The sequence below is a fragment of the Balaenoptera musculus genome, chromosome 7, assembly GCF_009873245.2.
Source record: "Balaenoptera musculus isolate JJ_BM4_2016_0621 chromosome 7, mBalMus1.pri.v3, whole genome shotgun sequence".
Taxonomy (NCBI): Eukaryota; Metazoa; Chordata; class Mammalia; order Artiodactyla; family Balaenopteridae; genus Balaenoptera; species Balaenoptera musculus.
The window spans coordinates 17,096,220-17,122,444 of NC_045791.1; the positions used below are offsets into that span (position 1 = coordinate 17,096,220).

Below are 26,225 nucleotides of genomic sequence, written 5' to 3' on the forward strand. Positions count from 1 at the left end.
TGAGAGACACACTGAGATTGTCAGTCAGTGATACTCAGTGGGTACCCTTCCCAAACACCAGCTGTATTATAACAAGGGACGTGAGCACTTGTACCCAAAGGAGTTACCCCTGGGTAGGACATTTAGGTACACCCTGATAGATTTCCAGGAGAGCTCCTTTGGGGGAGGGAGCCCTTTGGCAACCCTGAAATAATCCATCCTTTTACACGAATGCGTGACTCTACTCATCACGGCACACCACTTGTGAGGAAACAGTATGGTGACTAGTGCATCTGGTTGGTCCAAGGTTAAAGGAGAGAAAATGAAAATATGTTTTTATTTTAAAAGTCTAAGCATGAGCATCATAGTGATTGGATGGCCAGTTCTTATCGTGTTGGTCTTTTAATACAATTTTCCACTGTCTATGTATTGTCTGTAGGATTAAGTTCAAACACCTAAGCCTGGCTTTCAAGGTCTCCACAATCTGGTCCCATCCCACAGAACCCCTCTATCTGTACCTCATCCTCAAAACTTACCCTCTGCTCTAGCCAGGCTGGTCCTCTGCTGACCCCCTTCCCTACAGTGTGCCGTATTCCTATCTCCAGGTCTCTGATTACGCTGCTTACCTTGAGTTGAAGGGCATCTCTGTCCCCTTTGCTGATGAAATCCTACCCCTTAGGAAAGTGGTTCCCAAACTCTGCTGCACATTGGAATCACCTGGGGATCTTTACAGAATACTAATGCCTGGCTCCACTCCCTAGACCTTGTGATTTACTTGTTATGGGGTGTGACCTGGGCACCAGCATTTTTAGAGCCTTCCCAGAGGATTCTGATGTGTTGCAGAGTTTGGGAGCCACTGGTATAAACGGCAAACACTCTTAAACTTCAGTATCTTACTGTCTCACTCTTGCCCTTTCCTGTTGGTGAACACCAACATTTCTGGATTCACCAAAGGTGGGCTCCACACCCTGCCCTGTGTACTCATAGGTATGGAGAGCATGCCTCTAACTTACCTGTGATTACACTGTAACAGAATTATTTGTTTGCTTCTCTGTTTCCCTACTGAACTGGAGCTCATAGAATATGCGTACTGTGTCTTATTCACCTCTGTATCTTTGGCTTCTAACACAGGGCATGGCTGGGAGAAGATGCTTAATATAGGCTTGTTGAACTAAAGAGAACTCAGCTCCTTGGTGCAATCCATAGAACAAATACTTTACAGGAGTAAAAAAGCCATACTTGCAACTCTGTAAGGCTACAATTCTCTATCCCTCTAGTTAAAAACAGAGGGAGGGCGTCATAGACTATGATCCACTATGCTCACAAATATGGAAATCTCCACCAAAGCCTTATCTCATGCCTGCCCCTGGTACTTAGAAGGAAGCACTCATAAGGAGCAAGTTGACAGATGACGAAAACAGAGAACCAGCCACTAGGGAGTGAGACACAAGAAGGATGACATGTAATGTTCCAAGCACAGGGCTTTGTACATAGGAGATACTCAATGGATGGAAATTAATATTACTATTTCCAGTCCTTGGTCAGAAAGAACCACATGGTCCTGTTTCCACGGGTCTACCTTCATGACAGGTGGGATTTATATTTCAGGCTGCCAGATGCAAAGCTCCCCCTTTGAAGTTCGTCGCTTGTAGTTATAAATGGGTGAACTCAGTGCAGCCACGATAGAAACGTCCTTGCCCAAGCTGTTACTCTATAGTACCTCTTAGATGTCATTTGCATATTTGGAAATGCAGAAATATTATCATCCTGGGAAGTATTGATACGGATCCAAATTCTGTAAAACCACTCCATCCTATTCCTCATCCATAGGTATTATTACCTAAGTGGTTTCCAGTTCAGAGCCAGTCTGTTACAAGTCAACAGAACATTATCTATTGAACATCAAAGCTGTTATTGAGAACATTTGTACTTCCCGTTCACATTTGTTTTGATGATCAATAGCTCACTCTTTGTACAATTAAGCCAAATATGTCAGCACGCTATTCAAAATGTGACCTTTGACTCAAATGGCCTTCCACTCAAAAAGCTGTGAAAGTCTGATTAGCTTTCTGAGATAGTTTAAATTTTATTTGTAATATGAATGTCATTCGCTGTGCTTTGGGCACACAAACTTGCACTCGGTAACAACTCTTTAGATTTGGGGAAACACCACGCATCCTTCACTTCACGAGAGTCTACCATGCAGCCTTGTTTTCTTGCTGATCATTTAATTCAGCTTGACTTCTTCCTCAGACTCCTCAAAAGACATTTCTTCCTCTTTAAAGGAATTTCCAAATCCCCTGTCTCCTCTTAGGAGATTATTTTTGATGCTATCACTGGCTGATGTTTTTAATATGAGACAATGTCATTTGAATTCCTACTGATCATTTAATCCTATTAGACAATTAGTGTAATACACTGGGTGAATCTATTACAGTTAAATAGCAAGAAAGAACAATTGGTGTTGGTGATCATTTGTGTAGGCTAGCCTGGTCATTTGCTTGTTGCTTATTAACATGAAAGTCTGACATTTGTTAGGGCAATTTGAAAGAAAAGAATCTAGTTGTATTATTTAACTTATTTCATGAATCTTGAATTCCAATACAGAGCAGGTTTAGTTAACAGTATCCTGTCTTGTAATCAACTCATACCATTTTGATTAAGCCAACATGATTATCCTTAACCACAGAAATGCAAACATTCAGATTCACAGATTTTCTGATTGTTGTTCTTTGTCAAAGATATTAGCTGCTGTTTGGTTACAAGAAGACCATATTTAGATTTGCTCAGTTGCTGTGATTGGAAATATTCTATGGTTATAAATATTGGCAGGATATGTGATAGCACTTAGTCTAGACAAAATGAAGAACACTGGGATTCGCAGGGTGCTAAAAAAATATTTTTTCAGTCATTTTTGTGCAATAAAGATAAATAACCACTCGATTTGTTGAGTCTCACTCAGCCTTGAAATGGATGAACTTTTTAAAAGGCCTGTGGTAATACTCATTGGCTAACTCAGGGAACACTTTCAACCCTCTTGTCTCTGCTACCTCATGCAGTAGAGGCTGGGAAGCAACATACTGACTTTCCCAGCATCCCTTGCACCTAAGATTAGCTTTATGATCTGGTTCTCACTGATGACATGTAACGTGAAGTCTATGGTGGGGGGCGGTGATTCTGAAGGAATTTTTACTTTTCCTTGCACTTTGTGTCCCAAATGTAGCTGGGATGCCTAGAGTGGTGGGAATTAATTTGCAACCAGAAGTGACAAGCATGAGGACCAAAAAACAGGGTTTCGGATAGAATTGTTGAGCTGCTGCTTCTCTTTTATGTTTGCCTTCCCCCAGACTTTTAATTATATAAGATGATTCAATGACTTTATTCCTTAAGTCATGGCTAGTCAGTTCTGTTGTTGTTACTTGCTGCCAGGAGCAGCTTGTTCGGATAGGTCTCCACCAGTTTGAGGAGATGAGTCTACAATTATGTGAAGACCAAGTCAGTTCTCTGCCAGAAACAGAGTCCAAATTTACTTCCTTGAGAGTAATCTAAACCAGCACTTTCCAGCAGAACTTTGTATGATGATGGAAAAACAGGCCATATAGAATATGTGGCCACTGAGTACTTAAAATGTGGCTAGTGCAATTGAGGAACTGAATTTTTAATTTTATGTAGTTTTCATGAATTTAAATTGAACCTGAAATAACTACATGTGACTATTGGCTATCATGTCAAACAGTACAGATCTAAAGAATTGCTAGTCTATAAAAAAATACGCAGATTACTATAGCTCTCTCTCGAAAATTCAGCCTCTAACTTTATATATGTTATTGTACAAGCCCAAGAATACCTCATTATGGAAAAATGATGACTCAGTGGGGCTTTACATAGTGCCATGTTTGAAGGTTGCTGAACAATATTTAACTTGCACATTAGCTAACTACACAGAACTGACACATTTAAGCATTTTACACCGACAACTAACTGTACTAAAGGATGTCTTTCCGGAATAATACTCTCATTCAGACTCCACTCATCCAGCTGTTTGTTAAGACTTTTGTATTCCCAATTACAACAGAAAAGAATAATAATGGTGTGCCAGTCTCATTAAGCTGTGACGGTGTGATAACTCTCTGAGATAAACTGTAAATTATAGTTGGGAGAAGGCAGCTGGGTAAGCTAGAAAACCAGCCGCAGGACATACCAACATGGCTCTAGGAGTGGCGAGATACTGAGAGTTGGCAGCTAAAGGTACTCCAGGGAAAGGGCAGGAGCCGTGCATACTGATTATACCAGCAACCAGAAAGCTGTAGGGCTGTCATGCCCTAGAGGATGGTATTCAGTACTGTCTACTACACCCAAATGTGATTTGAAAAAATGATTCTCTCATGCCTTGATGTTTTGTGTAAAACTAAATAATCAGCATGCTTACATTTCACAGCTATTTTTTAGAGCCCAAAGAACAACTAATTTTGCAAGTGTCTACGGTGGCCCAGAGCTGTTAAAGTTATCAGGTCTTCTATCTCCTGACAAGGATCACCGACGCAGACAGCTACTCTATTACCAGTTACCTCCTGGCTGCTGGAAACAGGTTAGCAAAATCCCTTTGTGTTAGAAACCTGAGTTCCTTCAACATGGGCTCATGTAAAATTTTAGGACAGAGATGACAAACCAAAGGTATCTCTGAGAAAGGACTACCTATAATCAGGGTTCTAACAGAAATGATGAAGAAAATGAGGAGGCGATTTTGGCAAGCCGTATATACTTAATCTATTTAGTTCTATGTGTAAAACATATCCAATTTAAAAAATATTCAGTATAAGAAAGCTACCACTCCACACTTCTAACCAATAATAGTGCTTCCTGAGACAATTACAGAAATTGGATCAATTCAATGTTGATTTTTTCCGCAGAGAGAAATTATTTACACTCAGTATCATTTTCATTGCATATTGACAAGGACTCACTTATCAGTTGGCATTGCGTTCCTTTGCAAATACCTATGTTTTCTTCATAGGTTCTGCTTTGACCCACTTATTTTATGTAGCTTCCAATGCCTAAGAAGATAAAGGTAATCATGCATGAGAAGTTAAGACCCAGTCCTTGTAGAGGTGGGCATAAGACATGACCTTTAGGAACACACCGTGTCTGAAATAAGGTCGCATGTAGAAAACATCTCAGTTAAAGGCATATTGAGACATGAATTTTTACCTATGGTATGGCTCTGAAATGCAGAATCTGCAACTGTATCTTCTTCATCCTCTTGCAAGTGTTCATTTGCCTCTTTTATCTGCAGTAACAAGGAAACACTGTGAGTTCCTATGTGTTATATTAAATCGATTTTGTAATCCTCAGACTATTGGTACGTTCTATAACAAACATGTGGGTGTGTATGTGTGAGTGTGTGTATATATATATACACATATATTTTCTTCACTCCATTTTCCCCTACTCTATCACTTGGCTTTATTACAAGTTTTAATTAAAAGAGCATATTTTCAGAAATATAACCCCAGCTCTGAAAGCAAGTTACAGGGTACCTGATTCTACATAAGATTTTTGAGATAACAGCTATAGTTCTTTTTAATACTTAATAAAGTCAGTAACACAGAGCTGCTGGGAAAAATTAAAGTCTAAGGAAACATAATTCTTCCAGCGACAATGACTCCACCACGTTATTTTAATGAGAATAAAGAAATACACTTAGATCTGTTGACCTTTTCCTAGAGTATAAGTCTCTAAGAAAATGTTATTTTGCTGTTGTTCTTTCCAGAATGAAATGTGAGGTGACTTTGATGTGTGCTCAGTGAACTAGAAGGGTGATACATTTACCTAGATTTGTTTCAGGTCAAAAACATCCCCCTTACATTTCAGCTGGGATATCCAGAGGCTGAATGCTGGAGTACCAAATGGAACTCGAGCAAGAACCTAATAAAGTCACAGTATTTTACAAATGAGAATTCTGAGATCCAGCAAGTTTCCTTAAACAGATGTAAATGCCAACACTAAACCCAGGCCCCCTACTTCCCAATTGAGTAGCAGTAGTAATAACAATATCATGAACAATATCAATAATAATAAAAACAGCCAACACTTAACTACTATGCAGCAGGAGCTATTTAAGCTCCTCACACCTATGCTCTCATAACCTTGCAATGCTGGGAGGTAAGTGCTATTGTTAGCTCCATTTTGGACATAAGAGGCCTTGAAGAAACAGACAAGATAAGCAATTGTCCAAGTGGTGGAACCAGGATTCAAACACAGCAAATCTGGTTTCAGAGTTGTGTTCATTTGGTGGAACTCTGTTATTCTCAAATTTCCATGGGACTATGCCAGTGTAGACTTGGCCACAAGGTCAAGACAGCTTATGGTCCTTGGCAGAATGACCCTAAATAGCTCTTTGAAAATACATCCCAGCCAGTCACCTGGGCGGCCAACGATAATAATGAACTGTGCGATGAACGCAGTGGGGGGACATTAGAGGTTGTCAGTGGATTTGCTCAGGGGCTCGAGTTGAATGCCAAGAAACCATTATTTTATACTTACAATATAGAAAGTCACATGCTTGTAAACTGACCTTGAGCTAGACTCAGCTTTCTACTTCTTAACCTCTTATTTTTCATAACTAATGGAATCAGACCAATTATTTACATTTCATGACCATGGTTCCAATATCAGAATGTAATTGGTGCCTAATCCGTACATACTGATAGCCAGGAGATGGAACACTCAGGAGTATGGCAATGACTGTCTGAACCCTAAAAGGAGAGGGTGTTAAGGGCTGAATACCCAGAGGCCATGCTTCATCACTCTCTTTCCCCATCAGCTGTCTGCTGTCAGCACTGCCTTGTTTGTTAGTACCTCCAGAGGAAGTAAGTTAGGGAATGGGGGAAGAAGGGCAACATCAACCAGCTCTATTTCTAGTATTTATGGATGGCAGAGAGGAGAATCTCTGTGCGCATCATCGAGACTAACGAGTTACTTATTTGCCTTCCAAAGTTCACCTAGCTCAGTGACCTCTTTGTGACAAAGCTACCGAGAAACCCAAAAGGAAGGAGACCCAAACACCTTAATTTCCATTAAGGATCCAACAGGAACTTTCTATCCTCATTTACATAAACATCAAGAAAATCTGTATTTTCAGCCCGTTCCAACACCTAAGACAGGGTGCTCCATGTTTTCCCACACCTGTTAGGTAAAATAGTATTTCCTTTGGGTTTTTCTAAATCAACCAATTTTAAACTTGAAGGGGTGCCATGCTAACCTGCTGGAAAGTGGGTGAATCATCATCTCCATCAGCCTATGAAATTCTGAACAAAAGAATCCAATGATTACAATAAGGTTCTCATCTTGGAGATAAAGGAGAAGAGGCTTAGAGAGGGTTAGTGATCTGTTCAAGGTTATAAAAGGATTTCAGTTTTAGAGTGGGCACTCCTGACCCCTATTCATTGCTGTAATTTAATTTTTCAGTGTGCCATATTGCCACAGTCATCCTTTCCAGACCTTCCCAAGAACTACTGTGTCTCTCTTAGTGTCTGGCAATTAGATAGGTAGGCAGTATTCCAAATATACATAAACTATATTTTTATTTAAGAGTAGCAAAGAAGTTTTCTGTTTGTGTGTGTTAGTGCCCTGCTTCTCTTTCCTACTTGTTCCTACGCCTTCGGTGGAACTTAATCACCACCTCTGTCCAAGTATCATATTTAAGAAGGAAAATAAAAACCATCTTGAGGTCCTACCTGTCAGCTCCTTGTCAGAACTTTTCTAGGGCTTTAAGTGCTTAACAGCAAATGCTAAACGTGGCCTCTTGGGTATTTATCAGAGGAACTGGGCTTGTAGACAGGAGTTCTTTCAGCTCCCCTGGGCTAATGACCCCTGAGGAGCGAATGACACATAAGGGGAAAATTTGAATTGGAAAGGGATGGATGAAGAATCAACAAAGGAATGGAAAATGCGGGAGTGCCTCAGAATGGCATACTTGTCAGCTCTAATTATCCATACAGATAGATTTCAATGCAAAGTGGTGAGTAATTAAAAAAATCCATTTCCATATGGAAATGAGGGGCATAATTTATTTTGGCAGCAGATTCCCCTTGCTAATTATATTTCTCATAGGCTGAAATTAAAATTAATTTTCAGTCTTGATCACACAGTGGCTGTGTGTTGGCGAAAGGTTGTGGAACCTTCCTGGGGGCAAGGGTCTGCCAACTCCAGATGAAGAATTTGCCAAAGCGAATTCTTCACGTGGCAAAGCACTTCACAGATGGGAATGGTCACAAAACCAAGAAGTTTGGCTCAGCAAACAATGGTGGTTAGAGATTCAGAATTTCTTCAGCCATTGCTCTACCAGGAACAGATACAAATCAATGTCAGTAATGTCCCATTTGGTAAGAAGTAGCAGGTGACTCTCGTGAGCAATGATGTGGGTTATTTTTGGTTTCAGTTTGCTGCCAGTACTTTGGGCACCTTCTAATGGTGCACCTCCAACTCTTGCCCATCTTTTGAGCTCTGCAGTTGTAGTCAAGAGCTGTACTAAATACCAGTTTCTAACAGGTAACCATGAAATGCCACTGTACCCATTATATTCTATTAACCTCTCCCATTAGAAAAGGCTGGGAGGAACGTGCTTACAAAGGACACAGGAGGAAAAAGGGAGAAAATAATTCATTGCTGACAAATATATATACATAACTGCAGAATAAAACCCCATATTTGGGGACACCCTTCATTTGGAATTCTGTGTATATTTCTTCTCTGAATCATCCTAACAAGAACTGCATCCCAAGAAAAGAACATTTTGATGTTAAAGCTCATTGAAAAGGAAAAGAACTTAATGAACCTCTGTGAGAGGAGAGAAGTGATCTTTGGAGGGAAAACTCCTGGAAGGCATTACCTTTAGAAAAGACAGTCATTTAGAAAACTCTGCAGGAGGAGGGCAAGATAGGCATGCTTCTTATTAGCATCCAAATAGCATTTAGAACAGAATTGTTCAATTAAAGATGTTGAAATTATAAAATTTTGCAGAACTTAATAAGATGATAACAATTTGTGTAATTATTGTACTATTTTATGCTACTTCATCACCACAGCACAATTTTAATGGGATTGTATTTGATACTTTTTTATTAGCATATGTGATTTTTTTCAGACTATGTGACACTGGGTGAAGAGGATACTCATAATTTAAATTAAAATACCCATATTAAAATGGCCATCTCTTTCCAGTTATATGATCTCATTAATTTCATTAACGATTTTTATTTTGTCCAGTGACAGTTCAATAGGAGCTGGGAGCTGTTCCTTTGAGACTTCTCATTTCAGAAAATTATCTAAATCCACAGGAAGGAAGGACTTACAACGTGTAGGAAGGAGTGTGCATTTCTTTCTGACTTATTTACTTAATACTGATGCAATCTTTTCTGGGGATGCCTTTTTCCCCTCTTATAATGATTTTGTATAATTTAAGTAAAAGTGCAAAGTTAACATGGCCCTTGTCTAAATTACACAAAAGTTAGAGCTAAGTGGTCTGTAAATGACAGCATAAATGGGGACATAAGCCTCTAATTAAGGCTCTGAAAAGAGAAAAATATTTAATTCAGTAAAGCATTAATGAGACTTTTATACATATGGTAGAATGCATCTAGCAGTCTTGAAAATGGATATGCAGTCACCAGTGAACTAAGTCGAGGTGTGCTACATACATGGACTTGATATATGTATGGAAATAATTTTTCTATTATATTACCACAGATAAAAATAATTAAAATGCCTTAGGACCCTCATAACTACATATAGTCTTAGTTTGTTAAGGGCAAAGGATGCTGGTATATTATGGTATAAGACTTTTTGGGTTTTTTGGCTGCACCTTGCGGCACGCGGGATCTTAGTTCCCTAACGAGGGATCGAACCCGCGCCCCCTGCAGTGGAAGCGCAGAGTCTTAACCACTGGACCTCCATGGAAGTCCCTGGTATAAGATTTTTGAACAGTGATTTTATTCAGGAAAAAAGTGTGATATGTAATGCATTATGTGCAGCTATTGTTTTCACCCAAAATAACTACTGTGGGAAGAATTCTCTGCAACACACTTTAAAAGAAGCAGATAGCAAATTTACCTTGAGCTCCAGTAGGGGAAAATTCCCTTAAACTCTTGATTTTAAAAGGTTCATGGGTAGTCACATCAATGTGCTATGGTATAAGAATGTATCTCATTTTGCATCTAATTTCCTTTCTATATAGGCTGATAACATATAATGAATAGGTTTTCACTGCTATTCTTTTACTAGTCCCCAAGGGGACTATGGCTAATGTCCTTTCTGAAATTAGTAATTTTAGTCCATTCCCCATTGACGATTATAGAGGTGAAAAAAAATTGCATTTTACCTTTGAAAAAATGACTAGCTGTTCAACTATCTAGGTTAATAATACTCCTCTATATGGAAAGCTTCCCAGCCTGACTAATTTCCTCTTGCAGCTAACTAGAAAATTAGCTTATCCCTATGGATTATGTATATCTGGTGGTTAGGGAATCCTTGTACTTCACAGAGAACAATAAGAGTGTTTCTTGCAGATATTCTGGAAGGACCAAAGGAAACATTATTACACTGTAAAAGACTGCAAATGAGAGAAGAAAAGCAAGGCAAATTACTTTAGCATTAGGAAGTACTAAGAAAGTAAAAATGAAATTGTAAAAGCTAAACAGTTTTTTTTTCTTTTTGGTATTTCTGTACAGTGAACATATACCCCAAGCTGTCAGCACCATATTAAATGGGGCATAGTTAAATTGAGTGCCTCTGATAAGGGGCTCTGCCAGGCTATCAAAGTTTTAGATCAGTTGGATTGAATTTCTGGCATACTGCACATTTCCACACGTTTATTCTCTCTCTTTCCTTTCAGTGACACTACAAAGGCAGCCTTAGACACACTTATAATTTGTGATTTTATAATGCAAGGAACATCTATGTTTTCAGGAAGGCATGATACCATGGAAGCCAAGAGCAAGAAGTGGGGAAAAGAAAAAAAAAAAGCTTTTGCAAAGAACATAGTTTGCATATGATTTCAGAGGGTTTGGAAAAGAAAAAAAAAAAGACCTTATAACGCTTTAGAGTCAAGAGCTGTTTGGAAAAAAAAAAAAGCATTTAAGTGTACATTTGTCTCAAATTAAAGTGAAACTCTAAGGAATCCTAAACATCAATAATAATTAAAAACTAATAATGCCAATCACGATTACTTCTAAAATCTCCCCTACTCTTGAACCACTCCAGAAAAAAATGAGTAATTGCTTCATGTTTCAGGTTTTCCCTAGGAAAATGGTAGCACATAGTATATTTTATAATCTCTTTTATTAGAGCACAAAAATATATGGATACAGGAATTCTGAAAAGATATTGTTTTTTGCTCGAGTGCTTTAAAATTTACATAAAGGAACAATGAATATCACCAGACCAGTGATGCAAGAACAGAAAGAATATAAGGAGAGGAAGTTCAATTTAAGGTAATTTTAAAGCAAAAATATTATTTGAAACTGGCATATCCTGGGGAAATATAAAAATGCCTTTTATTCATTTTTTTAAAGGAAATTACCCCCTGAGTTCTGGACCTCATAATTAAAACACTAAATGATAGGGAGTCAAGTTCCAAAAAGGATAACTTTCTTTTTTTTTTTCTCTTACATGTATTTTATTTTTTATTTTTATTTATTTAATTTTTAACATCTTTATTGGTGTATAATTGCTTTACAATGGTGTGTTAGTTTCTGCTTTATAACAAAGTGAATCAGCTATACATATACATATACATATATCCCCATGTCTCCTCCCTCTTGCGTCTCCCTCTCACCTTCCCTATCCCACCCCTCTAGGCTGTCACAAAGCACCGAGCTGATCTCCCTGTGCTATGCAGCTGCTTCCCACTAGCTATCTATTTCACATTTGGTAGTGTATATATGTCCATGCCACTCTCTCACTTCGTCCCAGCTTACCCTTCCCCGTCCCCGTATCCTCAAGTCCATTCTCTACGTCTGCGTCTTTATTCCTGTCCTGCCCCTAGGTTCTTCAGAACCTTTTTTTTTTTTTTTTTAGATTCCATATATATGTGTTAGCATATGGTATTTGTTTTTCTCTTTCTGACTTCCTTTACTCTGTATGACAGACTCTAGGTCCATCCACCTCACTACATATAACTCAATTTCGTTTCTTTTTATGGCCGAGTAATATTCCATTGTATATATATGCCACATCTTCTTTATCCATTTATCCGTCGATGGACACTTAGGTTGCTTCCATCTTACATGTATTTTAAATGATGAAAAGTTGTCCATGACAGTTACAGAAAATGGATGGAGTTACCTTTTTTTTAAGTTCCATTTATGTATATCTGTGTGTAAATCTGTGTGTGTACACACACATACTTTTTAACAAGAGTTAAATTAAACTCCCCACAAAAACTCATATATGGGAAATGTTTAGTGGGCGTCCTCACTTATGGGAAAGCTCAACAAGATTTGGGAAGAGTCATAGGACATTCATATTAAAATAGGAAGTATAGGCTGTCTTCAAATGGCTCAAATCTATGTAAATCCAGTATGGAAGTCATGCAATTCTGAGACATCTATTCAGGATCGTTAGTTTTAAGTTCTTTTCCATTCTGGGAAGCTCTTTCAAATGTTTTCTGCTTTCAACTTCTCTTGGGAGACCTAGCTCTCAATCCTTAAGGGTGAGCACAAAGCATGCATATTTGGAATTTTAATGTGTCCTCTTTATGAGATCCAGATTCTAGTGACTGGCTTCCTCTTTGGTTCTAATATTTAAACTCTAAAATTCTATCAGCATTAATTTAAGTTGAATCAAACTATACTAATCTGCCCAAACCATCCTTTTTCCTCTCCTCTAAAGTATTACTAAAATACAAGCAAACAGCTAGTATACTTTTTAGATGTCTGAGGATAGAAGATCATCTAGTCCAGTAAAAAGAAAAGTATAAACCAAGGAAAGTACTGCCGTCGCCTTAAAAACTGGTACCCAAAGAGGATCAAAGATCAAAAATAATACCAAAAGCCTCAATATCTGCAAATCTCTATTTCTACCCCGCATTCTCCAAAACGATGTAGGAACTGTACTATTTCACAGGAAAAAGCACCCCCTGATCACTTCCCCGAGACGGTTTCCACATCAGCGATTTTGCACTTAAATTTCCAAAATCCAGCCTGATCCTCTGCAGATAACAATACTTTTGTGAGCTGAAATAATGTGCAAATTCTGCCGTTAGTGTCGGAAATCACTCACTCCCGATTCACGGGGGCGGTGGTGAACAGGTCTGGATTCCTGACATAACTAAGGAACTTGCAGCATCAGCCAAGCTTCTCACCCCAGCTTGCTGGAAACCCAAACAGCAGTCTGTCTCCATCTTTTAGAAGCTGATGGCATTCCCGCCCAAGACCCCCGTGCCATTCTGCTGCCCCTGTGCTTTGTGACCATGTCGATGGCCTGGAGTCACACCAGGAGGTAGTTTCGGAGCTCATTCCAGAGCTGGAATCTCTCTGTCCAGATTCACAATGGAACCAACAGATCAAGCAATCTTTTGTACAACCCAAGGTCCAGCTGTCTACCTTATCACGATCGAGGTGTCTGAGGAATTAGGAATTCTTTGTTAGGCAGCACGTCTATTGCAAACAGAGGAGAAAACCCTTCAGGGCAGCTGGTCAAGCCAAGAAGGAAAGGAACTTCACGGGAGTGATGAAGGCGGTTCTTGACCGGATGGAGCTTTTCTCAAAGCGATGGGTGGATTTTGAAGGCCTCAGATGTTTTCTGGTTCATTTGTCCTGAAGCAATTCCTCCTCCTGTTGTACTGGAAATAGCTGGCCGCTCCCAGGGTCCAGGGTCACCACCACCACGGACACGATAGGAGACACGATTTTTGCTATCACGTTGCCTTGTGGGTTGCCGAACGAGGGACAGCTGTCTCCGCCCAGCGTGTTTCCGTGGCCGTCATGATGGGGGTGGTAGCTGCCGCCGCCTCCTGCGGGCGGCCTGGGCCCGGGCGGGTAGCAGCCGTCCTCGAGGTCCCTGTCGCTCAGGAAACCTGGGCAGCCTACAGCAGCCCTGATGTGCAGCCTGCGTGGCGGACCACGCTAGCTCCGGGGCTAGCGCCCAGGCCCAGGACAGCCTTGATGTCCCAGCTGGGAGCATGGGGCACAGCTCCAGGCTCTGTCCCCTCTCCCTGCCCTGCAGCATCCAGGCCTGGTTCCAAGGATAAGTTTCTTAAGTCTTAACGCCTTCTGTCTTAGGTAGGATAAGTCGGTATTTACAACTTTAGGAAAAATGCTTAAATCAAATCATCAAAATAGCCAATGTTCTCCTAAATTGCTCTGCACTTTTATTTTTTTATAATCGTTTTCGTTCCTTTTTGCGTTGCTGGAAATGATGGAAAGCATCATCAGGACAAATTCCCAGCACAAGGGTATAATTTGAAGATGACACGCGCGGCATCATTTGCCTGCACTGTGATTATACCATCCTTCTGAAAAGAGAACTACAAAAGCGGCGTGGGTGGAGGGAGACAGGCCCATTCCAATCTAGCTGCTGTCACTCCGCTACCGTGCCACCAAGATTTCCCTCTTTTTTCTCTTTGGCTTTAACTTTTCCTTTCCCCCGTAATCTCTTGCCTATATATTTTCATCAGCAAAGGGTAGACAGAACCCAACTAGCCCATCTCAGAACCTGACACTTCATAACCAGGATGGTAAAAGACTTACCAGGGAGCCTTTCGGTATTTCCATATCTGCTTTGGTTTTGATGTTCTTCTTGTGGGTTCCTTGAGCGCCGAGAGAGCTGCCGGTGACACAAGAGCCCTGGGAGCTGCCCTTTAACACACTCCTGCAGGAAACATTATTTGATCCACTTTCAGTCTGTTGAGCTGCTTTCTTATCAACTCTGCAGGTAGAAAGTGATTCCTCTGATCAATTACATTGCTCTTCTTCAATCACTCTACTTTTCCCAATCCTTTAATGTTTAAAGTAACCTCCATGTGTCTCTTTGTCTTTAAACCCTTGAGTGATAAGTGTGTCTCACTGGCCTTGGTCAAATCTTCATCTGCTATTCCAGTAGTGTGTCAATTTAGATTTGATAATGCAATAATTTATTTTTATTTTTATGACTGCTTGTGAGATGGCGGTGGGGGGGGTTGGTGAGGGAATAAAGTAAAAACCACTGGGGAATGATTGCTAAATATACTTCTGGCTTAAGATCAGCAGGATCTGTAACTACCTCTGGAAAGTTTCTAAGTTTGCTCGGTACGGTCAGTGGGATCAGCATCCTTTAAAAACATATGTGTAGTTTTCTTCCATTTCATGCCATGTGGGTACGTTCATGATTTCTACTGTAGGCTGAATTTCCACCAACCTTGATGAAACTTACCATTCTTTAATTTCAAAGACCATTGGTTTGGTTACCAAAGTAACGTGGACTAAATCACCATTTTATCGCTAGCTTTTATTTCATTGTTTAAGTTCTGGCTAATGTATAAAAGATTGCTACGATGAATTTCTGCTTGTATGAGAAACATGCTTGACTGGTGTTCAGTATGCAGGAAACAAACAACTCTCCTTGTTGGGGGGTGAGGGGTGGGTGGGGTTCTGCACTGCCCTCTATACTGCCACCCCCTTTGCCAACACGCTACCTGTTCAGAAGTTCCGTCATAAACGTATCTTTCGTTGAACATGGAACAGGGCTGGGTCTATTTCTCGATTCAAACTTCACTTGGTCATAAATGTCTGGCAGTGTTTTCAGGTTATTTCTGTTTTGTAAACCACTGTCCGGACCATCTGCCAGCTCGATGTCCCTGTTAAGTTCATTTTCCATCTCGCATTGTAGCTCAGGCTTCTTTTTCTCTTTTTTTCTCTCTGATTTTAGCTGTTTGTTTCCGAACCCCAAACCTTTTGCATCTTTCTTTTCTGCTTTGGTTTTGGAGACATCCATCTTCCTGCTACTGAGAGCTGGCAGTCTGCTCCTCCGAAAACCGAACCAGCTGGCAAAAGAAGGCCCGGGCCTCGGCTTTGCGTCCACAGAGGTGGACTTTGTTTGCACTTGGCCCTTTTCCACATTTTCCTGAATGCACAACATGACCTTTTCTTCGATTGTGGGTGAGAGGGGGGCTTCTGGGCTCACAACACCGGTCCTGGTTGTAGACGTGTCTGGATACCTTCCAGAAGTTTCTAGCTTGGAGGTCCTGCTGGTTTCAAAATTGCTGGGATGCCGTGTCCTCCCCGGACTCTGCGGGGCTCCTGGGCCGTCTTTTGGGGTGGATGGGCACCTGCCGTGGTCGCTGCCTGCTTCCTCTGGTGCAGTCACCCTGGCGCCTTCTCCCTGGGCATAGGCCTGCTGCTCTTCTGTTCCAGGTGGGGCGAGGGGCCCTTCGGATTTTGGTAGGATCTTCAAAGGCAACTTGCTTGGACTCCCGTGCTGGCTGCTGGAGCTGCCTGTACTCCCCAGGGAGCCCTGCCTGGAGGAAGGATGCCCCAGGGGCCTCCCAGCACCGGGGAGACCGTCAGACATGGGGGCAGATGCGGTCTTGCTGGGACAGCCTTCCGTGGAGGAGCTCTGCCGGGTGAGGGAGTTGCCCCTCTCAGCAGTGTTGGTAATAATCTGAGTCCGGACTTTGCCTGGCCCTTCCATGGAGGCCGTGGGGGGCTTGTCCCCTGACTGAGCGCTGAAACTCTGGCTGCGGGCTTTGGCTCCGTTCATGCCTAGAGCTGGTTTTAGGAGTGGTTTGTTGGAGGAGAGGGATCTCTTCACAGACTTGTTTTCTACCGCATCTTTTCCATCAGCCCCAGGCGTGCTATTTTCCAATGACTCTGGCGTTGCTGTTTCCAGGGGAAGCCCTTCGGCCAAACTCTCTTGTGCTCGTAAACCCAGTGGAGACACATTTCTTTCACCTCCTGTGGCCTCAAGGCTGCTTGCGTTCCTGGAGGTCCCTGGCTTATCCTTGCTCACAGCTGCGGAACTTTTCGAGGCTTCGTTTAGGCTGTCTTTTTCATGTTTCCCTGGCACTGTAGAACTTTTCCTGAGCAACTGGGGAGACTTCATGAAGACTTTGAGCCCAACGGGGAGGCGAGTTTTCAGTCCTCTCTCATGAGGGTTTTGACAACCATGCGGGGTGTTATGGCTTTTGGAGGGTGCTGATGATGAGGGACTGTTAACCTGAGATGATGGTGACTCATTTACCCCTAAGAAGGAAGGCTTGGGGGATGTGGGGACACTGTCATTCAACTGCCCTTTTCTTGCTGGAGACACACCCTTGGAAGACGGTATTTCCAGTGGCTCATGGGTAGAAGGACAATTCTTGGGAGTCCGTAACCCTATGTCCGTTTGTGTGGTCCCAAGTGTTTGGTGAGGCGGGGTTTTGGGGACACTTCTCTTTGGAGAGACCTTTGGGGGCCCTGGGGCCATCCCAGCAAACGAGCTGGAGGGGCTGTGAGCAGGGCATCTGGTTTGGATTGCTGCTTCTGTGGAGGGCGGAGGGGGAGTGAAGACTGGCTTTTTGAAGGTCACAGAAGGTTTCTTCCCCTGCACTTCTGTCACGGTCTGATTAAAATAAATAATAGGAGCAGAGGATCCTTTCAGAGGGGGGGATTTCAATACTGTCCTTGCTGCCTCACTGGGGACCCCGCTTTCTGGCTTGGCCCATGAAGGTGGCGACAGATAGTCGTAACCGGGCCTGGCGAGTAGGGAGACCGACCTGTCTGGAGGGGACGGCAGGGAGGGTGACCTCAGCCCGGCCTCTGGCCCCGCGTCACAGTGTTTATCCCTCGTGGGGGTCTCCCCATCGTCACTCGGCTCGGCGGGGGGCCTTGGCAGCAGCTGTGACGCTGGCATCTGACTCCTGGAGTACTGGACCCAATCCCTTCTGCTGAACATTTTGGAGCCGTGAGGGAGCTGGGTGGAGGGTTTTGGAATGTGTGAATCTGGCGGTAAAGCAAAGAGGGGCTCTGGGCCTTCAGGCTTTTTGAACCGTGAGAGTTTCCCTGGAGCTGGTGATCTCTCAAGAGTCACTGGGCCAGTTGAGGGGACTGTGAGGGAGGCTTCAGGCTCCATTATCCTTGATTTCTGAGGTGAAGACTTGCCCCTGGTAGGTATTTTTGTCAGACTTTTCTTCTGATAGATGCCCGTGGCCACAGAGGACCTCGAATGACTCTGGCATGACGTAGCGCGTGTTGGCTTGGTCAGTCTTTGTCGCTGAGTGTTTTGCGTCACTGTCCTGGGGTGGAAGGACTCAGTGGGCGTCACGGCAACATCATCTGCTTCTCCTCTTGGAATGTTTCTCTCAGTTTCCTCTTCAGATCTCTTTAAGAAAGGATAGTCTCTAGCAGCAGCCCCTGGCTGTAAATGAGCAATTCCCTGAGGTAAGAGTTCAGTGTGCTCTGTCTGGGGCCCAGCAGGGGCCTGATGGATGGAAATCTCCTTCCTGGTGACAGTGACAAGGCCAGTCTGGTGAGAGCTGAACTCAATGGGCTCGCCATCTTCTGCGTCAAATATGACAGTAATACATTCTTCTGAGGAAGTCCGTTTTACAACCCTCTGCTGCTTAATGAAACTAAACGTCTTTGGCCTGCTCTCGAAGTGGACGGGCGCTTGTTCTTCTTCCTCCTCAGGAGACCCACGCTGAGATCTTCCAAACCCCACGCGGACGTCCAGGTTCTCCACGGACTCGTCGGCGTCCACAGTCAAAGACACGTCTGATGGGCTCTTCTCGTCACTGCTCTCTATGTGCAGCTCATCCAGCGTTTCGGTGTCGTCGGTGTCTGAGAGCTGGAGACTGAGAGGCAGGCAGCCCTGGCTGTGCGGGTCCCTCTCTCTCTGCACCTGAGGTCCCCGCGCACTCGGGCACAGCTTCCGCTCCAAGGGACAGTCGCTAGCACAGCTGGTCAGCTTCTCAGGCCTTTCCCAGGGGGAGACCGAGGAAGTGATTTCTGAACGGTGTTTGCCGTTCAGCTCCCAGCCAAAGAGACTGTCGGAAACACTGTGGGTTAATTTACAACCGTGCAGCCTGCAGCCCTGGTGTGGAACTGCTTGGAGCGAGGCTAAGGAGGAAGGGTCCTCTTCGGCATCGTCGTGAGAATCTGTGTCATAAACAAATGCCTTGTGGGGCTCCTTGCAGGGGCTCCCCGTGTCCGTGGGTTTGCAGGGGGCATATTCCTTGAGGCTGCTACTTTTAATGCCTGGAGAATAGATTCCTTCATTGGAGTTCATGCAATCTTTATAACCCCATTTGGTTATCACTGATGGGGGTTCAAGTAACACTTTTCGCTTCTGGAGCTTTCTGAGTCCTTCCAAAATGTGGCTTTCCTTGATGCGAGTCGGAGGTAGTTCATCTGTGGGACTAGCAAAGCCACTCGGGAGTGAAGAGTCAATACTTAACCTTTTGTCCCAGTTTTGTGATGACTGCTAGGAAAGAAAAGGAGATATGAGAAATGATTGAGCTCTGTGGATCACCAATTTATAAAAGGAAAAGGCCATCATTAAACGGAATTCGTTCGAGTGGCTGATAAATATTCATATATAAATGCATTTATTCATTAATTAATTCAGACTAATTCATTAACTATGCAGCGAATTTCTACTTTGCCAGGTCCTGAGCTAAGTAGCATATGATCTAGATAAGTAGAAGATAAGGACCCTGCCTTCAAGGAGCATGCAACTCCCAGGAGGAGTTGAGCTCAAGTAACCATAAGTCAAGGGATCATATGAGACATACAGGGGTAGTAGGTACTCCAGAATTTCAGAGGAGGGAGACCACATGTCTGTTTGGAAAAAAAACACAAAAAGCATATAAGTTTCCTTTTCTTTTCTTTTCTTTTTTTAAAAATAAACCTAGCCCTAGAAAGATAGATAGGTTTGCCTTAGTTTAAAAGTAGAGGAAATGATTTCCAGGGAGAAGAAATGGGATGGCAAAGACCTAAACTGGAAAAGTATGCTTAAGGAACACTTAGGGAATACCCAGAAGACAACATGGCTCACTGCGCAGTGTATATGGCAGGTAAAGAGGGTAAATGGAAAAGTGAGTTGGTCCCTGCCTTTACGGTCCCTTCCATTCTAACGACTGAAAGTTAGAATGTCATGTGGCTTCATGACTTTACTTGATAGGCAGTGAACATCTGTGAAATGTTTACACAGATAGAGCAGCTGGGCATTTGCTGTTAGAACTCATAGCAATGATTCACCTACTAACTTCAAAAGGTCAATTTCCTGTTCTTCATATTTCTCCAAATACCAGTGTTAGTTCTGGAGAAGTGACCAAGAAATGACATAGGAAAAAACATGGCATTTTACTCAGACATTCATATTTATCAAATTACTGCTGGCCAGAAACAGAATGGCAGAGGAGGAAACTTACACTGACCAAGCATTTGCTGTGTACCAGCCCCTGACCCAGTGCTTTGATTTAATTTTCAGAACAATACCATGAGGGAGACATTATCAGTTCTATTTTACTAGGCAGGAAACTGAGATTCAGCAAGATCTGTCCTTTGGAGATCACATAGATAAGGAAGAGCTGGAGCAAAGGTTGGAACTCTGGTCTCCTGGGTCCTTCCTATGACTCATTTCTGAAGTGGCTGTGTGGAGATCTGAACCCAGGCAATCTGGCTCTAGAGACTGCACCATCAACCTGGATGTGATACTGCTGGAACCAAGCTTAGCCTCTGTTCTACCCTCTATATTAGTCAAAGTCATAATAGAGACCATAGGTTATTCCAACACCCCTCTTTCGAATGGAACTTGCAGAGTTTAATCACAAACCGGCACTCGGGGAAACTGGGAGGCTCTGACCTAATGACTTTTTTTTTTTTAAAAGGCTATATAATTAACGATGAAGAATGTCTATGAATGGATCTGGTGGTTTCAGACGTGCACGCTGCACCAGTCTTGGCTAAGAGTACAGCTCCTGTTGGCACCTCCACACTAGCTGCCCTGCTGCTCCAGGACTCTGAACACCCGAGCGCCCATAAGCAGAGGTCAAGTCCATGTCAGAAACTTACCCTGGAATCTCAGCTTTTTAGTAAGCTGTGAGCATCTGCTTACATCTAAAACTTTCTCATAAAAATCATAAAAATCTTGTTTTCAACAATATGTCTTGTTTATTTTTTCTTTATTTGTTATATGTATATTTGCTTTTAAGTCAAATTATATATTCTCTTTGGAAAATTCTCCAGGGTCAGAAGTTGCTGTGGATAGATTCTATTTTGGTGATGCTTCCCCTTCCCCCTCCTCTTCTGCTGTGCCATTAAAAACTCCTTCAGAAATCAGAAGAAATCCCTTCAGTAAGTCTGGGTATTATAGACTGACCAGTGAGCAGACTGCCACAGCTTGGGTTTCTAAGAATTTCCAAGATCCTGATGTCACGTTCACAAAAAAGAAGAGAAGCTAGGCAAAAGTACCCTCTTAGAGCTTGAAAAGGGCAGATTTGTTCACGCCATAGAAGATGTGCTCTGTGTCTGCCTACCCACTTCCCTTCTGCCTCCCCGGAGCGGAGCCTGCCCATGTTGTGGTCTGAGTCATCCCAGGGCCCAAGGCTGCAAACCTCCCAGGGCCCTGGCTCCCCACCCTGTGAGATTAGCCACATTCCTCCAACAGTTTTCCAAAGGAGGTCATCGTATTTAATAGCTTGAGAAAGGTTGAGGATAATCTTGAAACTTGAAAAAAAGCATGAATCTCCTATCGGGGAGATGGTGGGATGAAGCTGGCATTTCATATTGGCGGCTTCATTCTTTGCAGGGAAAAGTCAGAAGAGAGTTGCTCTGGGGAGCAGTGCAGCTGGCTGAAAGATGCTGCTGATAAGGTAGGAGCCTGGGTTTAATGTCCACAGTTCTTTCCTATTTCTTGACTAGGCTACAGTTTTACACATTCTTTTTTTTTTTTTAAAGGACATTCTTGGTCTTAATGGAAACAAACCCGTCCCAACAACTGGGACTCCTCCAAGTTTTAGGCTGATTGAAGAAGGTCAGTCTAGCAGAATGGTTAAGGTTCTGGAACCAACTGCCCAGCTCCGCTTACTGGCTAGGAGACCTTGGGATGGATATTTAATTTCTCAGCACCCCAGTTTACTTCTCTGTGAAGTGGAGGAAATAGGAGAACCTATTTAATAAGCTATCATGAGCATTAAATGAGCTAGTACTTATGAAGAGCTGACAAAGCTGACATGTAGTAAATACTCAATAATAGGAGCCAGATTCCTCCATGGAGGGCAGGCCAGTGCATTTCATGCAGGCTTCCCTTCTGTTTCTACACAAAACAATATTTTAAAAAAATACTTATGAACTACTAAAGAACCATTGGTCATATATTTGTTATTACATAGGTTAATATTATATTCACATTCAAATTCATATTGTATGAGTTTATTATGTAAGTTAATACTAAATGAGTAGCTGGTACATGGTAAGAACTTAAGAAGGTCCTTAAATAATATCAACTTAAAATGTCTTCAGGACTTCTTCCCTGGTGGGGCAGTGGTTAAGAATCGCCTGCCAATGCAGGGGACACGGGTTCGAGCCCTGGTCTGGGAAGATCCCACATGCCGCGGAGCAACTAAGTCCGTGCGCCACAACTACTGAAGCCCGTGCACCTAGAGCCCACGAGCCACAACTACTTAAGCCCATGTGCCTAGAGCCTGTGCTCCGCAACAAGAGAAGCCACCGCAATGAGAAGCCCGCGCACCGCAACGAAGAGTAGCCCCCGCTCGCCGCAACTTGAGAAAACCCGTGAGCAGCAATGAAGACCCAACGCAGCCAAAAATAAATAAATAAACAAACAAATAAAAATAAAATAAAATGTCTTCATGGGACTGGGTCTAGTCTGCTGGATCCCTGAGAATTAGGACTTCTCTCTGGGAGATGTAGCAGGCACGCAGGTACTCCACAGCCATTTTGAGATGGGACACTGTTAAATCTCCAGATGATGGCTAATGCAGTGTGTGTGAAGTGTCTTAAGAACCTTATTTTTCCTCTTTCAGGGAAGAGATGTCCCTAGAATATCGAGGGTTGTTCTAACTGGAAAAATTTCACGGAAGACAGAAAAGAAAAGAAAAAGGCTCAGAGAGAGAGAGAGAGAGCTGTGAATGAAAAGAGCTGAGCAGGGGGCTCTGGGAGCCAGCAATATTCAGAGGCAAAGAGAGGGAACATCCCCCCCGACCATCTCCCCAGTCTGCTAAGGGCCAGGTCCCTAGCAGTCATTATTCAGAACTCCGAACAGCTCCTTAGAAGGAGCAATTTTGATAACACCCCAGGCTCCGCACTTTGCATTGTAAGTCTGAGCCCAAGGGAATAAGCTCTAAATTCAAGCTTGAAATCTTTTTCTGAGTTCTTGTTCAGAGTATGAAAAACCTCCTCCCTCACCCAAATTTTCTGGCAGTTATGGAATTTCTCTGGTTTCTTATGCTTCTGAAGTCATAAACTAAATTTATACAGATGACAGAAAACTGATCTCCAAATATTCGGTTTCAGGGTTTCCATTCTCCTGTACTCTTTGTTTTTCTTTAACATTAGGAAACTGCAGAAACAGCTATTCCAGATTCTTGGCTTATACCAGTGTGCAAAGATGTTTATTCAAATCATGAAGGAATCTTCAGCTGTGTGAGCCCACTTTGCAGATGGGAGTCATTCCAGCCGTAAGAGTTATTTAAAAATCTGGTAGAGGAACTCCTGGCATCTAAGCAGAGACATGCTCGACTTTCACTGAAGCCATAGCACTTGTCATCTACCATGGAATTCTCTCTCTCTACTGTGCCACCCTCCAATTTACAGCCATAATATTAGTGTTTTATGAGGCTATTGCACTGATTAAAGGTCAATATAATACATGCTATTTTTGAGCAGTAAACGCCTACAAAGCTAATGATACTTCCAAGACTTTCGGCCATTTATTCGGAGAGAATGCGCCGCTCTCCCTATTCTCTAGAAGAAAACCTTTTCTTTGAGTTCTCGCGGATGCTCAGTCTGGAATGACCTGGCATGTGGCCAAGTTCACTCTCTTTGCGGAGGACATTAACAAGTCTCTCTGAGCATCACAGCCATGATGGCCATAAAACTAATTGAAAATGTCTTAGTCGGTCTGAAGCGTGGTCACTTCCATTAGGCCAGGGTTCCAGTTCCAACTCGATATAAATCTGGGAACTCGGTGGGCTCCACCAAAGCACAGAAGGGAAATGTCTTTCTCTCCCAAACTCCCTCCCATGATGGCCTTGTCATCTCAGGTTGAATCATCATTCCACTTCTCACTGGCTGTGTGACTTCTAGCAAGGAACTTAACCTTCTGGAGCCAATTTCCTCTTCTATGTAATGGGGAGAATCATATTTCCCTCTCTGGTTTTGTGAGGCGTAAATGAACAAGAACTCAGCAAATGGTCATTTCCTTCTTCGCCTCCCTCCCACCTTCCGCCTTCCTACCGGAAGAGGTTTCTTTTCTGGTTCTCTCTGACGCTGCAGTGGCCTGAAAGGAGCCTTACCCTTTTCCTGAGGTTCTTCCCATCATGCCACGTGTAGGAGGAGCCGCTGGAGTATTCGCTGCAGGTGCTCGAGAGAGACAGCTCGCTGCTGCTACAGCTGCTTCGAGGACAGAGATGACCACGGATGGCAACCCCCATGCCAGGGCGTTTCAAAGCAGGGGTTCCTGATTTTGTGTTCAGCTGGCATTCCTAAAAAAAGCAGGACAGCTCTGACCTAGGACTTTGCTTAGGGGGAGAGGAAATACCAACTCAACGTCATAATGCCGTAGGAGCGAATACAGCACTGTGGTTAGAAACACAGACTTTGGGGTCGACAGACTAGGGGTTCAAATCTTGGCTATGACTCTGACTAACATGCCTGGGAAATTATTTAATCTTTTAGAGCTACATTTTCTTTTTAAAAAGTGAATAATAATAATACCGCGTACCGTTTAGGGTCACTGCAAGGACCAAGTGAGTTTCTAGATGAGAAGCGTACAGCATAGGATCTGGCCTAAGCAGGTGCTCAATTATTATGAGCTGCCATCATCGTTAGGCAGAAATATGACACTGGTAGTTTCCCATTATATCCAGTCATACTGGTTAAAGAATCAGATCAATATCAAGACATGACTTTAACGCTACAAAAGGAAGAAGACAGAGCAGCATCTTTGGCTTAAGGGTTCAAGGGCACGGGCCCCGGACTGGAGTCTAGCGACCTGGCTCTCAGGCTACAAGTGCCACCAGATATGAGATATTGAGAAAGAAAGCATTTAACTTCCATGGATCTTATTGTCTTCCGGTGTAGGGTGGGGCAGTTCTACCAGATTACTCCTATGATCCCTATGGCTCTGATAACAACATTATAAGTCAGGGATCAAATGCCCAGGAAGTCATGTACTGTAAAGGAACACCAAACCCGGGAATCATGAGGCTCTGTTGTAAAGATCCTAGGACTTTTCATATCAGTCGGCTACCCAAATGGTAAAGATTCTCACATCAAACAGATCTGGGTCCCGCACAGAAGGATCCAAGCAGTTAGAATTCTAGTGGGTCTGCATAAGGCACAGGTGACAAAGCTGTAGACACCCCAGAACATCTTGACAGCCACATTACAGGCCCTTCATGTAACAGATGAAGCTCCACTAACTGGACAGGCTAAACTAATTCAGCATCCCGATCACAAGAATGGAATCTCTCCATTACAGTCTCATTCCTGTCCCCTATCTAGAAAAGCTTTGTCTCACAAACTCATCGATGGGAAACCATCTGTCGCTGTGTCACTGGCAGAATGGCAAAGTCTCTTACTTGTGCAATTTATTGACACTTTATGGGTGCCTTTAGTACCTGAGTACATATCACTGTTCTCCAAATGCAATTCCAACTGACGATGACTAAACACCAGCTTGGGGAAGGAAGGTAATGTTGTTCTGGGAGCACTCGTGGTCAATAGGAAACCCCTGCATCGGTACAGAGGGCATGTTTAATCTGCTGTCTAATCAATATCCATAATGCTTAACAATGTTAGATTTTCAATATCAGGCATCTGCCTTGCTGTCGATACTTCATTTTGGCTGCACAATAATCTCTTTAAGTGATCTGAAAATGCCAAGGAATTTTACTACTCTATTTTTCCCTCTGAAATTTGGCTCTAAATATCACTGAAGGGAGAAAGTTGTCTTAAAATCCAGCTTTCAGCAATATTTATTGATTTATGACCTTATTTACTGTCAGATGTAACTTAGTTAAAGGGAGTTCACGTTTGTATCTCAACAAC

General features: G+C 42.8%; 1 protein-coding gene across 1 annotated transcript in view; it reads right to left on the reverse strand.

Annotated features, from left to right (window-relative positions):
• NCKAP5 (NCK associated protein 5) overlaps positions 1-26,225 on the reverse strand; it is a 953,343-nt gene that overhangs the window by 82,353 nt on the left and 844,765 nt on the right. The window contains exons 12-15 of the mRNA XM_036858046.1: positions 24,470-24,658; positions 15,650-19,413; positions 14,727-14,904; positions 5,188-5,266 (exon numbers count right to left, since the gene is read on the reverse strand). Of these exons, the coding sequence (XP_036713941.1) occupies positions 5,188-5,266; positions 14,727-14,904; positions 15,650-19,413; positions 24,470-24,658 (4,210 nt within the window). The remainder of the gene's footprint in view (positions 1-5,187; positions 5,267-14,726; positions 14,905-15,649; positions 19,414-24,469; positions 24,659-26,225) is intronic.